Here is a 19,629-nt window from a genome sequence, read left to right as displayed (position 1 = left end):
TTGTGGACTCCGGTGCCAGCTCGCACATGACCAGCGACCGGGACAAGTTCGTGTCCATGAAGGAGCTGAAGACGCCGGTCCGCATCATGATCGCGGATGGCACGAAGATCGACGCAGTTACAAAGGGCACCGTCGGATTGAAGCTGATGGACGGAACGTCCGTCACATTGTCGGATGTTCTGTACATCCCGGAAGTTGATGGGAGCCCCATCTCGGTGTCGAAGCTGGCCGAGAAGGACGTCGACGCGCAATTCAGCAACGACAAGTGCGTCTTTCACTTTGGTGGCGTGACAGTGATGGAGGCCAAGCGCTGTGGATACGTCTACAAGCTGAAGACAGTGGGGGACGAGGTGTGTCGTGCGGCGACGACATCTCGTAAGGAGCCATGGGCCGTCGTGCACGCCCGTCTCGGCCATATCCCGTACAAGCGCTGCGAACAGCTGTTGAGCATGGCCGATGGGGTACCACGCATCGGAGGCGACGTGTCGACGGATAACGTGTGCGCTGGATGTTGCATGGGGAAGATGCACGCTGACGACTTCCCACGTCACCCTGACAACTTGGTGGTGTACTCGACTTGGTGCACACGGACGTCCTGGGTTCGATGCAGACCAAGACACCTGGAGGTTGCACGTACGTAGTGACCTTCATCGATGACTACTCACGACACGTGACGGTGTACTTCATGAAGGCGAAATCGGAGGTGCTGTCGAAGTTCAAGATCTTCAAGGCAGCAATGGATAACGCAACGGGCAAGACGATCAAGCGTCTGCGTTCGGACAATGGCGGCGAGTACACGAGCAAGCAGTTCAAGGCCTACCTCGACCGCAGCAGCATCAAACATGAGAAGACGGTGCCGTACACGCCTCAGCAAAATGGACTGGCTGCGTGCATGAATCGAAGTTTGGTGGAGATGGCGCGCTGCATGCTCTACCCTGAAGGGATCGACAAGAAATGGTGGGCGGAATCTGTCAACACGGCGGCCTGGATCATGAACTGGATCCCAAATTCGGTGACCGTGAAGACACCCCACGCGATCGTGCACCGTGCTAAGCGTTTGCTCAAAAAACATGAAGGTGTTTGGTGCACTTGGCTACGCCCACATCGCCGATGAAAAACGCCGAAAGCTCGACGCGAAGGCATTCAAGTGTCGGTTCCTGGGTTACGAAGATGGTGTGAAGGGATACCGCGTTCTCAACGTGGCGACGGGTAAGGTGCAAATCGTGCGCACCGTGAAGTTCATGGAGACGACTGAACCCGACCACTTGATGACACTTCTGGAGATCGACGACGATGAAGAACCGGTTGCTACGGACCCCAGTTCTGGAACGGTACCTGCAGTGGTGCACTATTCGCGACGTTTCGACTGAAGTTGAAGTTGGTGACCCGACTATGCCACCTAGTGACGTGTCGACAGGTGGAGCAATCGTTCCATATCCTACCCGACCTATGATTACTCGTCGCGTGCTCATCATATTGAAGAGACCAACGATCCTGAGGAGCCCGGAGGTCGCAAGAAACAAGTCACTGCGCCATCCGAGATCAGGACGAAGCGTCAGAAGGTGAACCAAGGTCGCGCCAAGTCGGACAACAACCAGCATGCCATCCACGGAGGAATGCTGATGGCTGCAACGGAGGAGGTGCCAAGGTCGTATCAAGAGGCGATTACGAGTAAGGATCGTGCCCAATGGAAGGCAGCGATTGCAAGTGAGCTCAAGTCGCTGATGACGAACAAGGTATGGAAGTTGGTGCCCTAGCCCAAACACCAGCGCGCGATTGGTTGTCGCTGGGTGTTCGCATTAAAGCGAGATGAGACGGGGAGAGTCGTTCGGTACAAGGCTCGACTCGTAGCCAAGGGGTACTCACAGCGACATGGCATCGACTACGAGGAGACCTACTCGTCTGTTGTGTACCTGAACTCCATCCGTGAGAAACTCGCGAAGTGCTGCGCCGACGGAATTGAAATTGAGCAGTGTGACATCGACACTGCGTTCCTGTATGGAAAGCTCGAAGAGGAGATCTACATGGTGTTGCCTGATGGACTTCGAGAACTCCTGGATTTGGCCGAAGCTCAAGGTGAAGATGACGTCGTCTGTCTGCTGCTGCAGAGCCTGTATCGACTCAAGCAAGCATCTCGCGTATGGAACGGGACGATCGACGCGCATCTCAAGAGCATGGGATTTCGTGCTGCCGACGCCGATCCATGTGTCTACACGAGAGGTGCTGGTGACGACGAGTCTCTACGTCGATGACATGCTGATTGCATCTCGCCAGCGGACAGTCATTGACTCGGTGAAGGCAGGCATCGCGGACAAGTTTCGCATCAAGGACCCCGGACGCGCTCGATTCATCCTTGTGAGGCGAGGCCGATGAAACCTTTATCGCCCAGGGGGGTTCGTATAGCGCAGCCCAAGACTGTTCCCCAGGGGTAGACCCAGAGAATCGACTTGAGAGTCAACAGCAAGAAGATAGACCCAGAGATTCGCAGCTGCAAAGCTTCAAACCCTGAGAATCACACTCCTTGGTTGGCGTGGGTACCTTGTGTAATCCCTGTCGGCTCGTTTGTCTTCGACGGAACGGCACTCCACCGGTTGAAAATGTAGCCTCGAAGAAGTGCGGGAGCGCACGTCTACTTCAGAACGCACCTCCACACCAAAAGGCAAACCCAGAGAATCAGATCCCCTGAAACCCCGAATATCACGAATTCAGGGTCCAGGATTTCAGTCAACTCTGGGACTTGGAACTCAGAAGACACCTTACCCAAATGCCCTCCTAGCTCGATAAAACCAACAAATACAGAGTATACAAACACCACAACTAGCCGTCACTTATTCTTTTGGACCCTTGGACGGTGGGTCACACACACACTAGGCTCACTCGAGTCTGAAATTCAGGGGCCTAGCTCCCCTGAGACTCACACAAACGCGCACCACCTCCAATAAAGGAGGAAAATACAATCACTATGAGTTACCTTCCCTTCACACAAGCAGTCAATACAAAATCCTGGAGGCGACTACCTAGCACCCCAGAATACCCTCTGGAATAATATGAAATGGGCTACCACGAGCACAGCAAGTGACCCAACTAGGATATGGAATAGATGGATCACTCCAGGAAGCTCAAGGCCGTCGCTGGTCCCCACCTAACTGGACTTGAGTTTTGATGGAGCCCACACAGACGGCTGTCCTCCGCCGTTGATGTGGCCTTAGCGTCCCGCGGTCGTAGTCTCGGGTCCTCCGGATTTCGTCGGCAGGCTTGGCCGAAGTCACTTGCGCAGTACAGGATAAAAGGAACTCTGTTTGGTTTTTATCAGCTACTTCTCTCTCTTTCTCTCTCTCTTCTTCGGGAAAATATCTTCTGTTTACTATGCTTGGGGTCAAAATGTCTTGTCTTGAGTACACCTTGGGATCAGCGGTCCAATCTTGCGATCGGCTTGCGAATCCATTGTCGCACGGCGTCGAAAGTGCCAATTGTGGGTCCTTAGACTTGGTTTAGTATGGTGCAGGACTCCCTCTCGACTCCTCGAAAGTATCCAGTCTTTGCATCCACAACGGTTCTTCAAGGTCACGCATCACTTTGATTGCAGACTGACTGCGAACTGACTCGAATCCCTGAGAATCAGGTGACACTCAGGGTCATCTTCTGAAATCCAGGGAATTCTGAGGAATCTTGGGGAACTGTAGGGATTCTTAGGGGTTGGCTTGGGAAACACTTAAGTTCAGTATAGAGAGTCTGGATTAATGGTCCAAACCCAGAGAATCATCCTTGGAACTCTGGGTCACCTGTACTCAGGGAGGTGAACTCTGGGTCATCGTGCGGCACTCTGGGTTTCCATGCAGCACTCTGGGTAACAAGTCTGCTACATTGCAGGCCTGAGTGCATCTCCACAAAGCCACACTTTTAGCGGGTTTAGCGGCCTCCTGCGCATGATCACGGTGGTAGTGGGTTGATTCTCAGGGTAGTTTGATCCTCTGGGGCACTCTGAGCCACAGCAAGATGAGGTGTACTCTGGGATACATTCTCCAGAGACACTTTCCGCCAGACTTTAGGCACTCATCGTAAGGGAAAGTCCGCGGCTGAACTGAGTGTTCTCTGAAATTCTGGGCGTGCACTGCCAGGATTTACACTTCCAGCCAGTTGGGCCCAACTGCGGTCAGACGCTGGATTCATCCCGAGAAATCACTTCTCTCCCACAGTCGCCATCCATGTCACACGGGTACAGCCGCGCCGTATCCAAGTCATCCACCAATCAACATCCGATACAAACTCCAGGTCACAGAGGTGACGGCGCATCGTCGGCAATTTTCTGGGGACCGCCTCGTGCCACTTGGCATTGAGATCGACTACGACATGGAGGCCAAGACGCTGGGCATCTGCCAGCAGGCGTACACCACGTCGACCATCAAGAAGTTCGGCCTGGAGAATGCGAAGCCGTGTCAGACTCCACTCGACCCAAGTGTGCAGTTGACCAAGGCGGACGAACTCCAAACCGAGGAGGACAAGGCCAAGATGAAGTCGAAGCCGTATCGCTCTCTAGTGGGAAGTCTGATGTACCTGGCGTGTGGAACTCGACCGGACATTTCAGCTGCAGTGGCCACGCTGAGTCGCTTTCTGGAGAACCCCGGTGAGAAGCATTGGGATGCTGGTATCCGTGTGGTACGGTACCTGTTGAAGACCAAGAATCTCGGAATCGTCTACGATGGATTGCTTGGCACGGAGCTCGTCGCGTATTCGGACGCCGACTGGGCTGGTAACCGAGACGACAGACGCTCTGTAAGCGGAATGATGCTGATGATGGCGATCGACTTTTCAGAAGACAGTCGCGCTGAGCTCGACTGAGGCGGAGTACATGGCACTCAGCGAATCTGTGAATGAGGTGGTGTGGATGCGACTACTACTCAAGCATTCGGGTGCGGAGCAAGATGGACATACGGTGTTCTACGAGGACAACCAAGGTGCCATGGCGTTGGCGAAGAATGTCGGCTACCAAGCTCGCACCAAGCACATCGACATCCGGTACCACTTTATTCGCGAGAAGATCACGAGTGATGTTGTGGAACTGGAATACATTAAGTCCAAGAACCAGCTCGCTGATTTCCTGACCAAGGGACTCTCGACGAAGACTCTTCGCTACCTTCTCGAGCACAGTAACATCACTGAGATGCTCGAGTAGACTGCGAGTTGAGTGGGGGTGTTGCGATTGTACACTTCGCAGTCTGGTTGTGTGTATCTGTATCGAGGCACGTGCTTGCTGTGAAGTTGTTGCCGATGGTAGGCAATTGTGGTACACGTGGTGGAATACTGGGATCTGATTGGCGGAACCCCAAGATTTGACACTTTGGATTGGCTGAGAGAAAGGCAGGTTGAAGTTGCCTCTCTGGATACGATCTGCAACATTTACTTTTTGATCCCTAGCCTCTAATACTCGGAAGTAGGAGGTGTGCGTTGGTACGAATCATGTTTAAGCGTAGGAGACTCCGATATGATAGTTAGTTTGGCCTAACTCATTCTAATTCACTTTCGGATTTCCTTCCTAACCAACACTCGACTACCAAGCCTCGCCCGCATAATCTCAAGTGTACCTTTGCCTGCGATATCCTGGGTTTCTTGTAGCGTGCAGAGTTCTTACACTTCCTGTTAGGGTAGAGCTATTTGCAAAGGTGTTGCAATTTACACAACTTCTAAAACGTGATGCACGTTTTATTACCGTCTATTGAACCGCACCTTGATAAATATATAATTTCGTATAATCTAAATGAATATATATATAATACAAAATGTAGCTAAGTAAACCATTCGTAACATATCATTAGTTGTAGGTCGAATTCTATTGGTAGTCCACTCGAATAGTATTCGACGAATACACAGCGCAGAAATATACATGTACTGTCAATTCGTTGTAGTCGATTCTGTCTTTCAGGTTTGCCATGAGTACCTTCACGACGGTGAATGCAACAACCGGTATTGGTGCAGAGCTAAAGTGTACGCGATGACATGCGTCACGCAATGGCCCTCTTCAGCAAACGCTTGGAACCTGAAACCTGGAAGATAGTTCGCGGTTCCAGGGAAAATTGCATCAGCTTTTACCTGAAACCGCGAAAAATGTTCCAAGATTACCTCGTTTTAGTGACATAGTATCAGGCAGCTCTGGGGCTCCCTGAAGCTTGGAACTTTTTAATCGGCACACTTTGTGATAAGTTTTGTATACCGGGATCAAAACGGGATGGACAAGGTACCTATGATAGAGGCCCCTGTGTGTACCACATGTGTTTGCTGGAGGTTTTGGGTACCATGTACCATTGTCATAATTTGGTCCACTCAAATTAGTATTATGATGTAGGCAGTACAAAATTAGTATCTTAGAGGAATTACTGTTATGGGATAGCTTTTGAGGCATCATGTACTGCATAAAGGCGATGTCGACAGTCGCTGCACCTTCCGACTAATGCATTTGGACACTCGGCTTCCGCAGTTGAAGGTAGATCTACGTATCGATGAAGTTTGGATTTCTGTGGTATATGCTGTAGAACATTTTGTATCGATAGGATTGTGTGTATGGTGGGCACCGCCAGAGGGCTGAAACTGTTCACACAAGCGTCTGTAAATCTGCGCACCATGTCAAGTTTGAATGTGATGCGAAGGTATGCACGAAGCTCTGTTAATATGCACCCGGTTTTTAAATTGTTATCTCTATTGACCCTAATAACAAAACATGTTCACGACACACAATTTAGACAGCATAATAGTGTACTGGGCCCAGACCCCCCGTGCAATAACAACCTGACATTTATTGCGGCTGACGGGCGGCCAGTCATCGGCGTAACGCTCGCCATAGCAAAGTTATGTCAATATGGTTGGTAAGTGAGTCACCAAAATAATCATTAGGGGTGGCAATAGCATTGTCAGAAATGTTAGTACCCAATAGTGATAATGGGTCACCTAATGGTAGCAGTTGTCCAGTCCGAATGATCTACCAAACGCTGTGATGCAAAGGCGCCTTTTATCTGACCTGACAACTGGATACAAACAACTCTTGCTGATTCACGTAAAATATTCTTATGGGGTATTGGTATGAAGCATGACCGATTCTTCGGTAGTGTTATTCCTCCGGTTGCCTACGATCAGGTTAGACTATACCAAACCCGAAGTTGTGGTTTCCAAAGGTTCCACGTTTGCCAAAGAACGAAATCGCTTTGCCCTTATTTTATTTGTTTTGTGTGTTTTTTTAGTTAAGCGTGGCGTTTAGTTCGCCTTTGAGGAGTTCTGTACTGGTGCAAATGTACTGGTCAAGAGTAATTAGTACTAAATTTTGTATAATGCTACTAAAACACTGGTGTATGAGATCTGAAGTTACATACTTCACGAATTGGTACGCTCAAGACGTGTGTGCAACGATCTTAAGGTCCGAAGGAACGCTAAGAATGTTGGCTGGGGTGTAGTTCTGGTCAATTACATATAGTCGGATGATCTCGTCCTTCATCTGACGAGTAATGACATAACGACGTTGGGAGACGACACTTAACCGGTGTTCTCCAATACTTTACTCCTGTCGGTTCGCACCGTACATGTAGCACCTTCAGCCAGTAAGTACACGCTGGTGAGCCTCGGCGTTGCATGTTGTAGTAATACACCCTGGAGCGCATCCCGGGCTGGTCGATGATGATCGCACAGACTGTGCATGTCCGCGAAGTGCTGTGGTAGGTCGTCAATGATCTCAAGCCATCAATGTTCTGGAGCGCTGCTGCCTCTGATGATACCCTGACTATCTGGAATTGTTGTTGGGCGAGCAGTCGAGATTCACATTCGCCCTGGTGCTCAGATCTATTCACAGATGCGCCCAAATATAGCAACCGTATGGATTGGTATGCGCATCAGGTTATGTTCAATATTAAAGGGTGTAATTCGTAATTCAGGCCTTAATCGAAAAGTCAAGAGTTTTTGGAGGGCGGTGTACCACCACCAAAGAACCAGACAACTCCACCAAACTTAGAATAAACGCCACCAACAAAACCGTAGTTAAGCACACAATATACCGATAGAGAGTGTCCACTCACCAAAACAGGGAGCGCCACCCAAATGGGAGTCTCGTGCCGCCTAATGTAAGTGTAGCTTCATACTGTTCTAGTAACTGCATCTTTAAACAGTATCATTCTAAACTTTACACTACCTCTACCAATATAAAGGCGAGTGCGGCCCCTCCTCCAACCTGTACGAGGGATGAAGATGAAGATGAACCCGAAGGAGTGCAAGTAGTCGAAGACCCCCCCCCCCCCCCAAACAACAACAACCAACCTCCCTTGAAGAACAACTTCCCTCCAACCGCCGCATCCCAAGCACCAAGTCACTCAACTCCGTGTGCGTGCGTGTGTGCCTACGTGTGACCGTCGCGTGTATCTACGAACCTATCTAGCAACCTCCCAGGCTCGCCGAAGCCTCCGCTTTTGTTGTAGAACTACGAAGTATATAGTACTATGATTGCCATTGACGAATATGAACAAGAAGACGTCATATTGTCCCCCATCAGCCAACACCTCGCGGATTCCAACCTCTTCCTCTCTTGCCTTACTCCTGCGTGGCGCTCTCACTCTCCGTCTGCTTGTTGAGTCGCTCTTCGGCCGCGACGCGCTCGCGCTCGTCGATCACGGCGATGGCCTTGATGAGTGCCGCGATCCAGCCGTTCATCTCGTCCAGGCTCGAGGCCGCAAAGTGCAGCGGCTTCTTGGGGCTGCCGCCGCCCTTGCTGCTGTGCGTGAGGCGGAACTGGTGCGGCCGCTTGGGCTGCGAGCGGATGCGCAGCGTGTACCCGCTGAGCTTGAACACGGCGGCGGGGGGCTCGCTGCCCGCCAGGTGCTCGGCCTGCGACGCGAACATGCCGAGCGAGCCCTTGCACACCAGCAGCACAAAGAAGTACGAGTGCCACGTCTTGCGGTAGACCGTGGAGCCCTGGCCGTACGCGCCCTGCAGGAACTCGAGCGTGGCCAAGTGGATGGCCGCGGACGACGCGAGCGCCGGCTCGGACGAGGTCTCGCCGTTGTCGGTGCTGCTGCCCTGGTTCGTATCATCCTCGGACGCGGAGCTTTCGACCTTGGTCGGGATTGGCACCGTGGCCGCGCGCACTTGGTCTCCGCTACTTGGAATCTCCGTACAAACTCTTGGACAAACTGCGGGTCACCGCGCGCGAGGCCATCGCCATCTTCTGGAAGAACTCGTTGAGCACCTGCCGGTTGCTCACGGGCAGGCCTCGGCCTTGGGCCAGACGTTGGGGCCCTGCAGGCCAGTCGCGAAGGGCTCCGGCTTGCCCTCGGGCCACTCGTATCCGTAGGAAAAGGCCTCCTTGACCTCTATGCGCTCGGCGCTGCCGCTCTCCTTGCCCACGCCAATGTACCCGCGCGTGAAGCCCCTGTCCTGCACCACTGGGATCGCAGCCTTGGTCTCGTCGGGCAGCGCGCAGAACGACTCGTCGCTCTGCAACATGCGCTTCGAGAGCGCGTCCAAGATGCCGTGGCCCGTGAGGTAGCAGCACCCGAAGCGGGCGAAGGCGTCGGCCAGCTTCTGGTCCTGGGTCTTCGAGACACGGGCGGTGTACCACCACCAAACGACCGATCTGGTTCCCATGCGCGCGTGAACTTGAGCAACTTGGACATTTTTCAGGGATGGCAGGCTAACATTTAGGACTAAAAAGTAATTGGTCGTATACATGCAGGGTTAAGATAATGTAGTTCGAATGCATTTAAAGGTTAGAAAAATACAGCGGAGAAATGGATCACTTACGCTCTCGGTCTCTTTCTACTCTGCAATCTTGACTCGACAGCGCGCTTTGTGGGCTTCTAAGCGCGCTTCGACCGGCGGCGCGCGATAGGATCAGCTACACGTCCGCGAGGGATTGGCGACGGAGCAGCGGTTTCCGCATTGGTGTTGCCGGAGTCCGTCGCACGGACAGAATCGTCTTGCACGGATGTGGCGGTGGCTTCGTCCTCGTCGTATTCTAGAATGAGAGTGGACGTGGTAGAAGCTGCTGGACTAGCGGGTTCATACTGCGTCTCTGGTACAGGTAGGGCAACATCTGCTACCTCTATGGCAGTGCCACCTGAGTTTGCATCCTGATCGTCGGAACCCAGAAACCAGTCTTGATTACCATCAGCAGTTGATGGGGATCGGCTCGGATACGTGGAATCAACCAAAGATTCATCGGAGGATGAAGAAAAGGGGTCCTCCGCATTTCTGTGCGAAGGCCGTACAAATTGCCGAGTCCCTGCACTGACCCCGGGACAGTGCACCCCACCATGAATGTAGGCTGCCACAACATGCACACAGAGGGCGTGTTTCCTACTGTAGGCACATGTACATGCTTTACTGCGTGTGTCAACCACCCAGCCGCCTGGAGGCATTCCCTCAGTCTGCATCCGCCGCGCATTAACAGATTTGATAGAGTTCATCACATCCTTCTTTTCTGCTGGGCTAAGGCGGAGCGGGCGGCTTGCAAATCCCCCACGTGAGGTATGCGGTGCACCGAAAGACACCCTCGCGTGTACATAAATCGATACAGATGCATCAATCGATCAGTAGCTTCCGCCACTGTGCTGACATGCGTATCTTGGTACAAAAGCGCCAGCTGGGCACGGTCCAAGTTGTGAATCAATTCACTGGATAGCCAATCCATCCGGACACTGCATTTTCACCTTTTTGTGGTATTGCTCCAACGGGTTGATAGTAGCGGTATATCCACTCGGGGTGTAAAAGGACTGCCAACGTGAAAAACGTTTGGAGTTCACCCACATTTTCGTAATATGATCTGTGAGCTTACGCTCGGCAGATCCTCGAGAAAAACCACGCCACCTCGTAAGTACGCGTGACTTCACAGCAGGAAAATCTAGCTCTGTAGCATAATGCATGTCATGCATCTCGGCAAAAATGGTGCGAATATCATCAATACCAACTCCCTTTTCGTTGGCAGATTCCCAAACGTTCTGCAAAACATGGAACCAGCACATCAACACGGTTGATAGTTGCAATTCTGTAGTGCAGGCGTTAAATTGAGCCTTATCGGCGTCCATCATAACGAATTGCGGGGTGAATTCCACGCCGCAAACGTCCATGCAAACTCGCTTAATGCAGCGAATGCACCACCCGATATCAACAGCGCACTTTTGCGACGTGCAGAAGTAGGCAAGTAGGTAGAAATACCCGCCGCGATCCGAATATCCAAACGCAAACACCAAATACCCGTTGATCACCATGCTGTGGGTACTGTCCAGATGGAACATGGTCGTGCAGTCGGACCTATTTCGTACGGATACATAGTCTCGCACAAGGCGAAGACAGGTCATCCCGACGCGGAGCGGATATTCCTTGGAACCGTCTCCAAGCTGACTCACGCTTCCAGCAGCTCCTGGACGTGCATCGCGCTGGCTATCACACAAAATAACCTTGTCGTCGTCCGGTAGAGTCTCCAGGTTCACATTGTCGTACAAATGCGCATTGCAGAGCTCAATCATTGGCTGCATGGAATATTTAGGTCGGTCCCGCCTATAGTTTTTCACGAAATCGGTCACTTGTTTGTCTGTAGGAGCTGGCCCGGCCATTTCGTGGTGGCTCACCATTGCAACGATGCACGCGTACAACTTTGCAACGATGCACGCGTACAACTTCGTAGCTGTAGTTTTCTCTCCACTATCCAGGCTCGCCACAATGAAGTCCTTCATTTCACCAGAAAGCTGACGCTTCTTTGGAGTAGGAGGATCTTCTCTGTCCATAACGTGCTCTCCCTGCTGGAACACTTCACAGGTACCAATAGCCGTCAGGCAGGATTTGAACTTGTAGCGACAGGAACAGGCCGGAGATCCAGCGGCTTCCTGTCTCCCGCACCTCTCGGAACGACAGAGGACAATTCGAGATTGCATTTTGTGCTCTGTCCGAGCGAGATTGTAGTCTCTGTCAGCCAAGTGATCGATAGTGCAACCAACACGCGTACATTTATCAATACTATTGGTCGGTAGAGTCTCACGAAAAGCTTCTAGTGCATGAGCAGGCGAGCTACAGCCGCTGCCCCGATCGCGCCGTGACGTGGACCCCACCGTGTTGCACCGGTGACCGATGCAGCGGAGCCCAGAGGTCGGTGCGCTGCCGGGTTAGCAGCCAGATCGTCGCTCACAGCCGGAGCAGTGTCGTTCGCGCCGGTTCGTGGTCCCCAGCGCGGTGCTCGTCTAGGTGGAGGCGGCTGCAGTGCCGTCGCCGTAGGCACTGGCGTTGCCGTCGTCTCCTCGTCTTCGCCATCTCCTTCTCCGTCGTCGCTGTCGTCACCGTCTCCGGGGCCTCTATGGTCGGCGGCGGCGGCGCCATCTCGATGTCCGGTGCTGGCTCCACCTCGGCGGGATGGTGGGCCAGCACGGGAGGCGTCGGCGTCGGCTCTGTCACAGTTTCCGTCGTCGTCAGCGCCGTCGTCGTGGTTGCCGGCGTCTCCTGTGCCTTGGTCGCCGACGTCGGCTTCGGTGCCGGTGCCGTCTCGACGTCCGGGTGTGGCGCCACCGCGGCGGGGAGGCAGTCCTGCGTGGAGAGCCACCTCTGGCATCGTCACCGCTGGTGGTGGCGACATGTATACGTCCGGCGGTACCGTCGACGTCGCAGTCGTCCGTGTGGAGAAGGTGGCGGCGCTGGCGGTCGGGTTGAGTCGGCGCCGCTTGCCTGTAACCTGCTGCACCAGGCGAGATCGGGTGGGGGTCAGCACGGGGGGGACATGCTGACACCCAGGGGTCTTGGGAGCGGCGGGCACAGCGCTCTGCAGGGTGGCGGTGTCTGCCACCGCAGTGCCGCGTGGTGCGGCTGCAGCAGCGACAGTCCTTGCTGCGGCGAGGCTGCTAGTGGGGATCGCAGTAGCCTCGGGCCGCGTCGGGGGGTCAACAGGTGTCGGGAGTGGCACTGCTGTCTCCGAAGCACTAGCCGTCGTGGGGGTGGCGGCTGCGGCTGGAGGGTTGCGCTGGGTGCACGCTTGGGCGTGGCAGGCAGCCACGATCCGCGAGAAGAAGATAAGCGAGCACCGGCACCCGCTGGAGAAGACGTCCTGGAAGCGGATGCCGTGGTGGGCTGCTCGGCGATGCGCCACGAGCGTCGCGAGGTCCGTGGCGACGTACGCGCACAGCGCGCACTCGAACTGCGCAGCGTCGTGCGCGTACGTCGCCTGCACCGGGCCCTGTTGGCCGTCGTCCGGCCCAATGTGCTGGGTCTGGGTCCTCGTGCGTCTGTCGCGGCCGCGAGCTTCGCCGCAGCGGCGTCGATCTCCTTTGTTTTGGCCTCTTGGTCACCTCGGTCGTGGCCATGTTGCTTGCAGCGTCTGCTCCTGCTGAGCGCGTCGCCTGTCATGAGCTCCGCGCGCGCGTGGCTGGTAGTAGCGTTCTCGGTTCGGCGCAGCGCGTGCGGTGCTCCACGGCGGCGCGCACAACAGGGGCTGCTGCATCTTGAGTAACTGCGGCTGCTGCTACCTCGGCGGCAGCGGCAACCGCAGCTGCGCTTGGTGATGGAGATGCTGGGGCTACACCCTCGGCGAGCATGCCTCCCGCCCTGCCGGGTCGGAGCAATACGCTCTCGGTGGTCGGGCGGGTCTTGGCGGCGCCGGCACGGTCGTCGCAGCCGTCCGCGTCGTCGCCTGGGTCGCGGTGGTATTCCCTGGGGCCGTAGCCGGCCGCTGCAGTGCGCGCAGCGGCGGCCGGCCGCCCTACCGGGTGGGCGATCGTCATTCACGGGGTCTGCGAGGGCGGTTGCGCCGCCAGCGTCGTCGTTCTCGCCGTCCAGGGCGCGGCGGAGGTCGTGGGGGTCCGTGGTGGCCGCCCGCGCGCGATGCGAAGCAGCCACGGGCACTGAACCGGCGGGCAGCCTGCCGGCCACCCTGCCGGGCGGGCCATCATCGGTGGGGGGGGGGGGGGTCTTGGAGTCGTTAGCGCCGCCAGCATCGTCGTCAGCGCCGTGCTGGCCGCGGCGGAGGCTGTTGTGGTCCTGTCTGCCCGTGGGATCGTGCGCCGTAGCGGCTGCGGGGGCTCGACCAACGAGGAGCCTGGCGGCCGCCCTGTCGGGTCGGCCAGCATCATCCGCAGGGTCTTGTGGGGTCCTGGAGGCAGCGTTGTCGTCGTCCGAGCCGTCCTCGTCGCTGCTGGGGTCGTCGTCGTCCTCGCTGGGACGCTGGCAGACCACCAGGGCCCGCGCAGTCGCCGCTGTCAACGCCGCCCCGGGCGCTACCGGATCGGGCCGCCTGCTGGCCGCCCTGCCGGGTCCTGCCAACTCAACAGGGGGGGGTCTTGGGCGGTTCCGCGCACTGGAGGGGCGAGCCGGGGGTCTTGGCCAGCCAGCCGGCGCGCTGGGAGGTCCTGGCGAGGCCTGGGGCGCGCGCAGGAGGTGTCGTTCCGTGGCGCCTCCTCGGCGGCCGCATCCTGGGCTCGGCCTTCCTCGGCCGAGAAAAGCGTGCAGCGCAGGGCGCGAGAGGTCGGGGATTCGGCCATAGTGGGGGCCAGTGTGGACGACCCTGTCCCGCCCGGCGGACGGTCCGCGGGCCCGCGTCCGCTCGCCGTCGCCGCGAAGCGACGCGAGGTTGAAGTTACGGACCGGGCCCCGGCATGGCCGCCAGAGGGCCCGGCCCGCGGTCCCGCAAAGGGCGCAGCGTGTCCCCGACCCGTGCCTGAAGTTGCGCCGTCGAAGGCCGCGCCGGTGCCGAGCAGCGGCACCGCGCGTGAAGCGTCGCCGGGCCCATTTTCGGCTCCGGCCGTGCCCAAAACGGCGGCGGGCGGATCCCAAATGCGTAACCCAAGCCCTAGCGGATCCGCCCCCGCCCGGACGTCCGCCAGCTCAGCCGCTCCAGCCCCGTCCCTGGCCGCGCTACAGAAAGGCTGGAGTGGCAAGGCTGGAGTGGCTGGCCGTGGAGCACTCGCTGTCGGTGGACGGCGAGCGCTCCCGGCGCTGCCAGTCCGGCCACCAGAAGCGCATCCCAGGACGCGTTGGTGAAGGGCCGGTACGTAGGCAGGGTAGGTAAGGAGATAGAGAAGATCAAGATGTAGTTGGCCTCACGACGGATGGGGAAAGCCCTCGGAGACCGTACCGCGATTGGCTAGCAAGCTAACCTAAAGCAGTAGTTCCAAAAATGAATGTTAAAAAGACCCCACCAAAAGCAGGGAAACCAGTTTTCACACTGATTAGAACAGAATGTGTGTTCGTGTTTACCAGTTAGTAACCTCTCCGTAACTGAAATGTAGGCTAAAATATGCATGTCACTAAAGGGAGGGTGTTTGTGTCTTCCTGGGTTTTTGAAGGGCGGTTCCCTACCTGGGTAGTGCCCTGTTGGTCAAATGACCAGCTTACCGCCGTGCCCGAGCCTGCGATGTGCGCCGCGCCCCCCACGCGGCGCTCGCGAGGCGTTGCCACTCCGTTGTCCTTCGCGGTGGCGCCGGCAGTGCCAGCCCCAGATGCGGTGGCTGGTGCGGATGCAGTGGCTCGACAGCTGAAGGTCCAGCTGTCGAGCCTCGCGCTTGTGCAACTTCAACTTCTCCGTGTAGGTGTTGCAGTTGCTGGGCTGCACCGAGTCCAGCGACTCGTACACGATCGCCGCGGTCTGCACCTGCCACCCCTTGAGCCGCAGCTCCACCACGATCGGTTGGTACTTAAGAATCTTGTGATTGTGGCTGAGCTGCAGTGAGGAGTGGCGGGCGCCGGTCGCGTGCTCTTCGAACGTGACCGCCAAGTCGGCGATCACCATCTTCTTGGCGGCCACGTTCCGCAGTACGATGTCCGGCCGCAGGGCTGCGCCCATGTACTCGGGCACTGTCTGGTTCAGGCGCAGCTCCGCGACCGGCTTGCCGCGCTCGAGCGCGTTACGGATCTTGGACCCGATCTGCTCCAGGGCGTCGTCATGACGCTGGCGGAGTGCGTCCATGTTGGACTCGCAATGGTTGAGGACATGGGCCAGCGTCTCGGCTGAGGAGCAGGTCGGGTCCCTGCAGGCCGTGTGGGCCCGCAGGTGCTTACGCTTCAGCGCCGAGTTGGTGTCGACTTGGTTGAGGCGGGCCTTCACGCCGAAGCGGTAGTCGTCGTCCGACAGGCCCGCCACCGTCGACACGAACTTGGCGCCGGCACCGCCGTGGGCCCTCACCGTCTTGCCTTGGTCCGCCAGACCCTTCCATCGGGTCTGGTGGCGGATCTTCAGGTGCAACTTTACGTGCCGCAGCACCGACTTGTGGTCGAGCCACTTGGCGTGGTGCGGCACGCGGAGGCCGAGTGGGTCCTGGCCGTTGCGGTCGTCCTGCACCGCCAGGCTGAGGTGGTAGACGCACAGCCACCGCTGTACGTCGGACCACAGTGACCCGATGTCGCCGTGGCGGCGCAGCGCCTCCGCGTGGGGCGAGGCGGCGAGCTCGGAGTTGAGGAAGCACCGCACGAGCTCGTCGTCACGCCCCCGCCAGTGTTCTTCGCGGAGGTGGTGGCGCTTGCGGACCACCTGGCACACCTGTGCGCGCGCCACCTCCCGGATCGCCGGGTCCTTCGAGTGCAGCGAGCCCCAAGCCACCGCTCGACGTTGGTGCGTAGAGCACCTCGTTGGTTGCCGAGCGGGGCAGGCGTAACAGATGCCGCAGGCCCTTGGCTACCGTACGGTCAAAGCCCTGTAGCTGGGACTGGAGCGGGCGGAGGTGGCGAAGCGCGTACTCGACCTTGGGGTAGACGTAGGTCTTGAGCGCCTTCACCACCTGCCACGGCGCCAACCCCGACTGCATCAGCGCCACCGCCTCCCGCTTGATCTGTTGTAGCTTGGGCTCGAGCTGGAGACGGTGGCGCACGTGATCGAAGCCGTCGCCCACGCCGAGGTAGGGGTAGCTGTCGTGCAGCTTGATGCTTGAGACCTCCTCGTCGTGGAGCGACAGCTTCATGTCCTTGTCGTGGGCGAGGATGCCGCGCGCGTTGCGTGTCACGGCCAGGAAGGCGCACTTGCCTGGATTGGCCTGCAGCACCGTCCACTCCAGGAACTTCTCAACGACAGCGTGGCAGCGCTTGATGCCGGCCGCGCTGTCGCTGAACACCTTGAGGTCGTCGGCGTAGGCCGTGGTGCATGGCCGCACCCCGTCCGCCAACGCGACGCCCACTCCGTCGAGCTTCTCCAATGCTCGGAGCAACGGCACCAGCGCGGCGATGAACAGGAGGGGGCTGAGTGGACAGCCTTGGTACACGCCCACCTCCTGCCGCACTGGTTCCGTCGCTCCGTCGGCCGCGTTGCCGACGACGAAATAGGAGTCCTCGTAGATGTCGTCGCAGCGCTCGACGAACGCACGCTCGACGCCGAGCAGGCGGAGCACATACCACAGCATGTCCTGGTGAACGGACCCGAACGCGTTCCGCAGGTCGTACCAGACCTGGTACAGCCTGCGGCGCATGCGTCGGGTTTGGTCCAGGAGCGTGGTTGCCACGAAGTTGTGCTCGTGGCAACCATTGTACGCCCTGAACCCCTTCTGCGCCATGGGCAGCAGTCCGTTCGCCTCCAGGTACGCCGACAGCCGACGCGCCAGCAGACCGCTGTAGAGCTTGTAGATCGCGGTCTGCAGGCAGATCGGCCGCCAGTTCGCTGGGTCGTTGGGGTCACCCTTCTTGTGGATGAGGCGGACGAACCCCACCTTCGACGGGGCAGGCACCCGGTGGTGGCGCCAACAGAACTGGAAGGCTGCGTGGAGGAGGGGGGCCAGCTGCGCCGCGAACTTCTTGTAGATGTCGTATCCCACGCCGTCGTGGCCGGGGCTGGAGTTCGTGGCCGCTTGCATGAGCTGGTCCTCCACCTCGTCCATCGTCAGCTCGTCCGTGAGCGCGCTCCGCCGCTCCTGCGGTGTCCCGACGTCGGTCATCGCCCCGCGGAACAACGCCCCGCTAGCTTCATCTGGTAGGAAGTTGATGCGGGGCGAGTTCACCGCCGTGAAGTGCTCGTGGAGCGTGCCCGTCCCGTAAACACTTAGCAAGCTAAGTACTTATGGGAATTGCAAAAATGAATGTGAACAAGACCCCACCAAAAGCAGGGAAACCAGTTTTCACGCTGATTAGAACAGATACTACACTTGATCTTAGCCAAAAGGCCGAGAAGGTCCACAACCCTAAACAGTGCCAGCTGTTCCGTTGTGACGTCGGATAAGTGAAACTTTTAAATTGCAAAAAGCTGCGGTGGATAATGCCAAACCTATCAATAGCATTATAAAATATAGCACTAGCATTACGAAATATAGCGATAGAATTACGAAATATAGCAATAACATTATAAAATATAGCAATAGGCTGAAATATGTCAATATTAATAGTTGATGCAAAAATACGAGTAGAGGAAACGGAGAAGATAAGTGTAGTGGTTGGCCTCGCGGGGGAGGTGGTGAAAGCCCCCGGAGACCGTTCCAAGAAAAACTAGCAAGCTAGCATTCTCGGATGTTCCAAAAAGGCACTGACCCAAAGGCACCCCGTATTTCAAAATTTTCAAATTTCAGAACTTTTCATCCCAGTTTGTATTGGTTTAACTAGACCTCGTAGTACTTCCTAATACCAGTAACTAGCCCTTGGAAAATGTGACTCTTTGCAGGTTTCTCCGCGAAGTACCACGTGCGCCACATACACTCGTCTAGGTAGCTAGCTACCACTCTTTTCCGCATACCACGAGCAGCTTTGATGCGCTGCTTGATCTTCACCTCCCAGACGCCCTCGATGCGGTTCGTATGGGCGCCAGTCGTGGGGTCCTTGAAGTGTTTCGTGTGGTTTACCCACAGGTGTTGGTACCGCATCCCACGCAGGTGCCTGTTGTTGATAAGGGTGTATAACTTTCCTTTGTTGCGCCCACTCTGGACTTGGGTCACGTACGCCTTAAACATATCGGAGACAATCAAAGTACTGATAAACATGCATAAAGAGTTAGATATCTTGTCAAATCATACGCAGTTGTACAGTCATTACCCAGGTTTGATGTGAGCTTTAATCAAAGCAGAGTCGGCTTCGTCCGGTCGTTATAAACGACACGAGCGAACCACTTTTTAGTGGTTCGGTCGACTCCGCCGAAGACCCAGAAGTCTGGGTGGCGGGTACCACGTCGGTACTTTTGCTTCTTCTTCAGGGACGTTTCGTCGATCTCGACCACGTGCCCATCCCCTCCGATCTAGCAGTTTAACATCATTGTTCAACCCGTTAAAAATACAACCCAACACTGCTAACTAAATAATATTTAGCAACAGAATAATGTACGATTTTACCTTCGGCAACGTCCGCTTCATCTCGGCGGTGCAGATGTCCTGGGCACAGACATACCACTGCCCTGCCATTGTCGGCGACACCTCCGCCTGCTGTGCTGCCGTTGTGACTGGGTGCTGGAACGCCCAGAACAACAGCAGCTTGATCAGCTTCGAGAGGGAGCTGATGACCGGGCAAAGAAGGAGGAGGCCCGTACGCTTCTCTCCAGACGGCACCCCGTGCGGGAGCAGCGCCAGCGCGTCCGCTTCACAGCGACGTACAACGTCATGCCATTGGTGCAGGTAGAACACAGAGGCGCGCTTGCCAGAAGCCCCACTCGCTGCGCCCACTCCAGCGCGCCCTTCTCCGTCGCGCACGCGCTCATCACAGAGTTGAAGGTGAAGAGCGCGTTGG

General features: G+C 56.6%; 3 protein-coding genes across 3 annotated transcripts; all 3 read right to left on the bottom strand.

Moving 5' to 3' along the window:
• Positions 1 to 8,562: 8,562 nt before the first annotated feature.
• Positions 8,563 to 9,615, bottom strand: PHYSODRAFT_249719 (hypothetical protein; the record flags this gene model as incomplete). The annotated part of the gene is made up of 2 exons (XM_009531776.1): positions 8,563 to 9,127; positions 9,233 to 9,615. The coding sequence occupies 2 exons, from the start codon at positions 9,613 to 9,615 to the stop codon at positions 8,563 to 8,565; spliced, it is 948 nt and encodes a 315-aa protein (XP_009530071.1).
• A 1,265-nt stretch (positions 9,616 to 10,880) lies between these two features.
• PHYSODRAFT_451510 (hypothetical protein) lies at positions 10,881 to 11,378 on the bottom strand (the record flags this gene model as incomplete). The annotated part of the gene is made up of 1 exon (XM_009531775.1): positions 10,881 to 11,378. A coding segment is annotated over one exon (498 nt), but the record flags the coding sequence as incomplete, so codon positions are not given.
• A 7,137-nt stretch (positions 11,379 to 18,515) lies between these two features.
• On the bottom strand, positions 18,516 to 18,776 carry PHYSODRAFT_504718 (hypothetical protein; the record flags this gene model as incomplete). The annotated part of the gene is made up of 1 exon (XM_009531774.1): positions 18,516 to 18,776. One exon carries the CDS (start codon positions 18,774 to 18,776, stop codon positions 18,516 to 18,518), a length of 261 nt encoding a protein of 86 aa, XP_009530069.1.
• Between the last annotated feature and the right edge of the window lie 853 nt (positions 18,777 to 19,629).

Source organism: Phytophthora sojae (genome assembly GCF_000149755.1).
Source record: "Phytophthora sojae unplaced genomic scaffold PHYSOscaffold_5, whole genome shotgun sequence".
In the NCBI taxonomy this organism is placed as follows: domain Eukaryota; phylum Oomycota; class Peronosporomycetes; order Peronosporales; family Peronosporaceae; genus Phytophthora; species Phytophthora sojae.
Note: the sequence above shows the minus strand (reverse complement) of the source record. Positions and strands in the feature narration are given on the sequence as shown.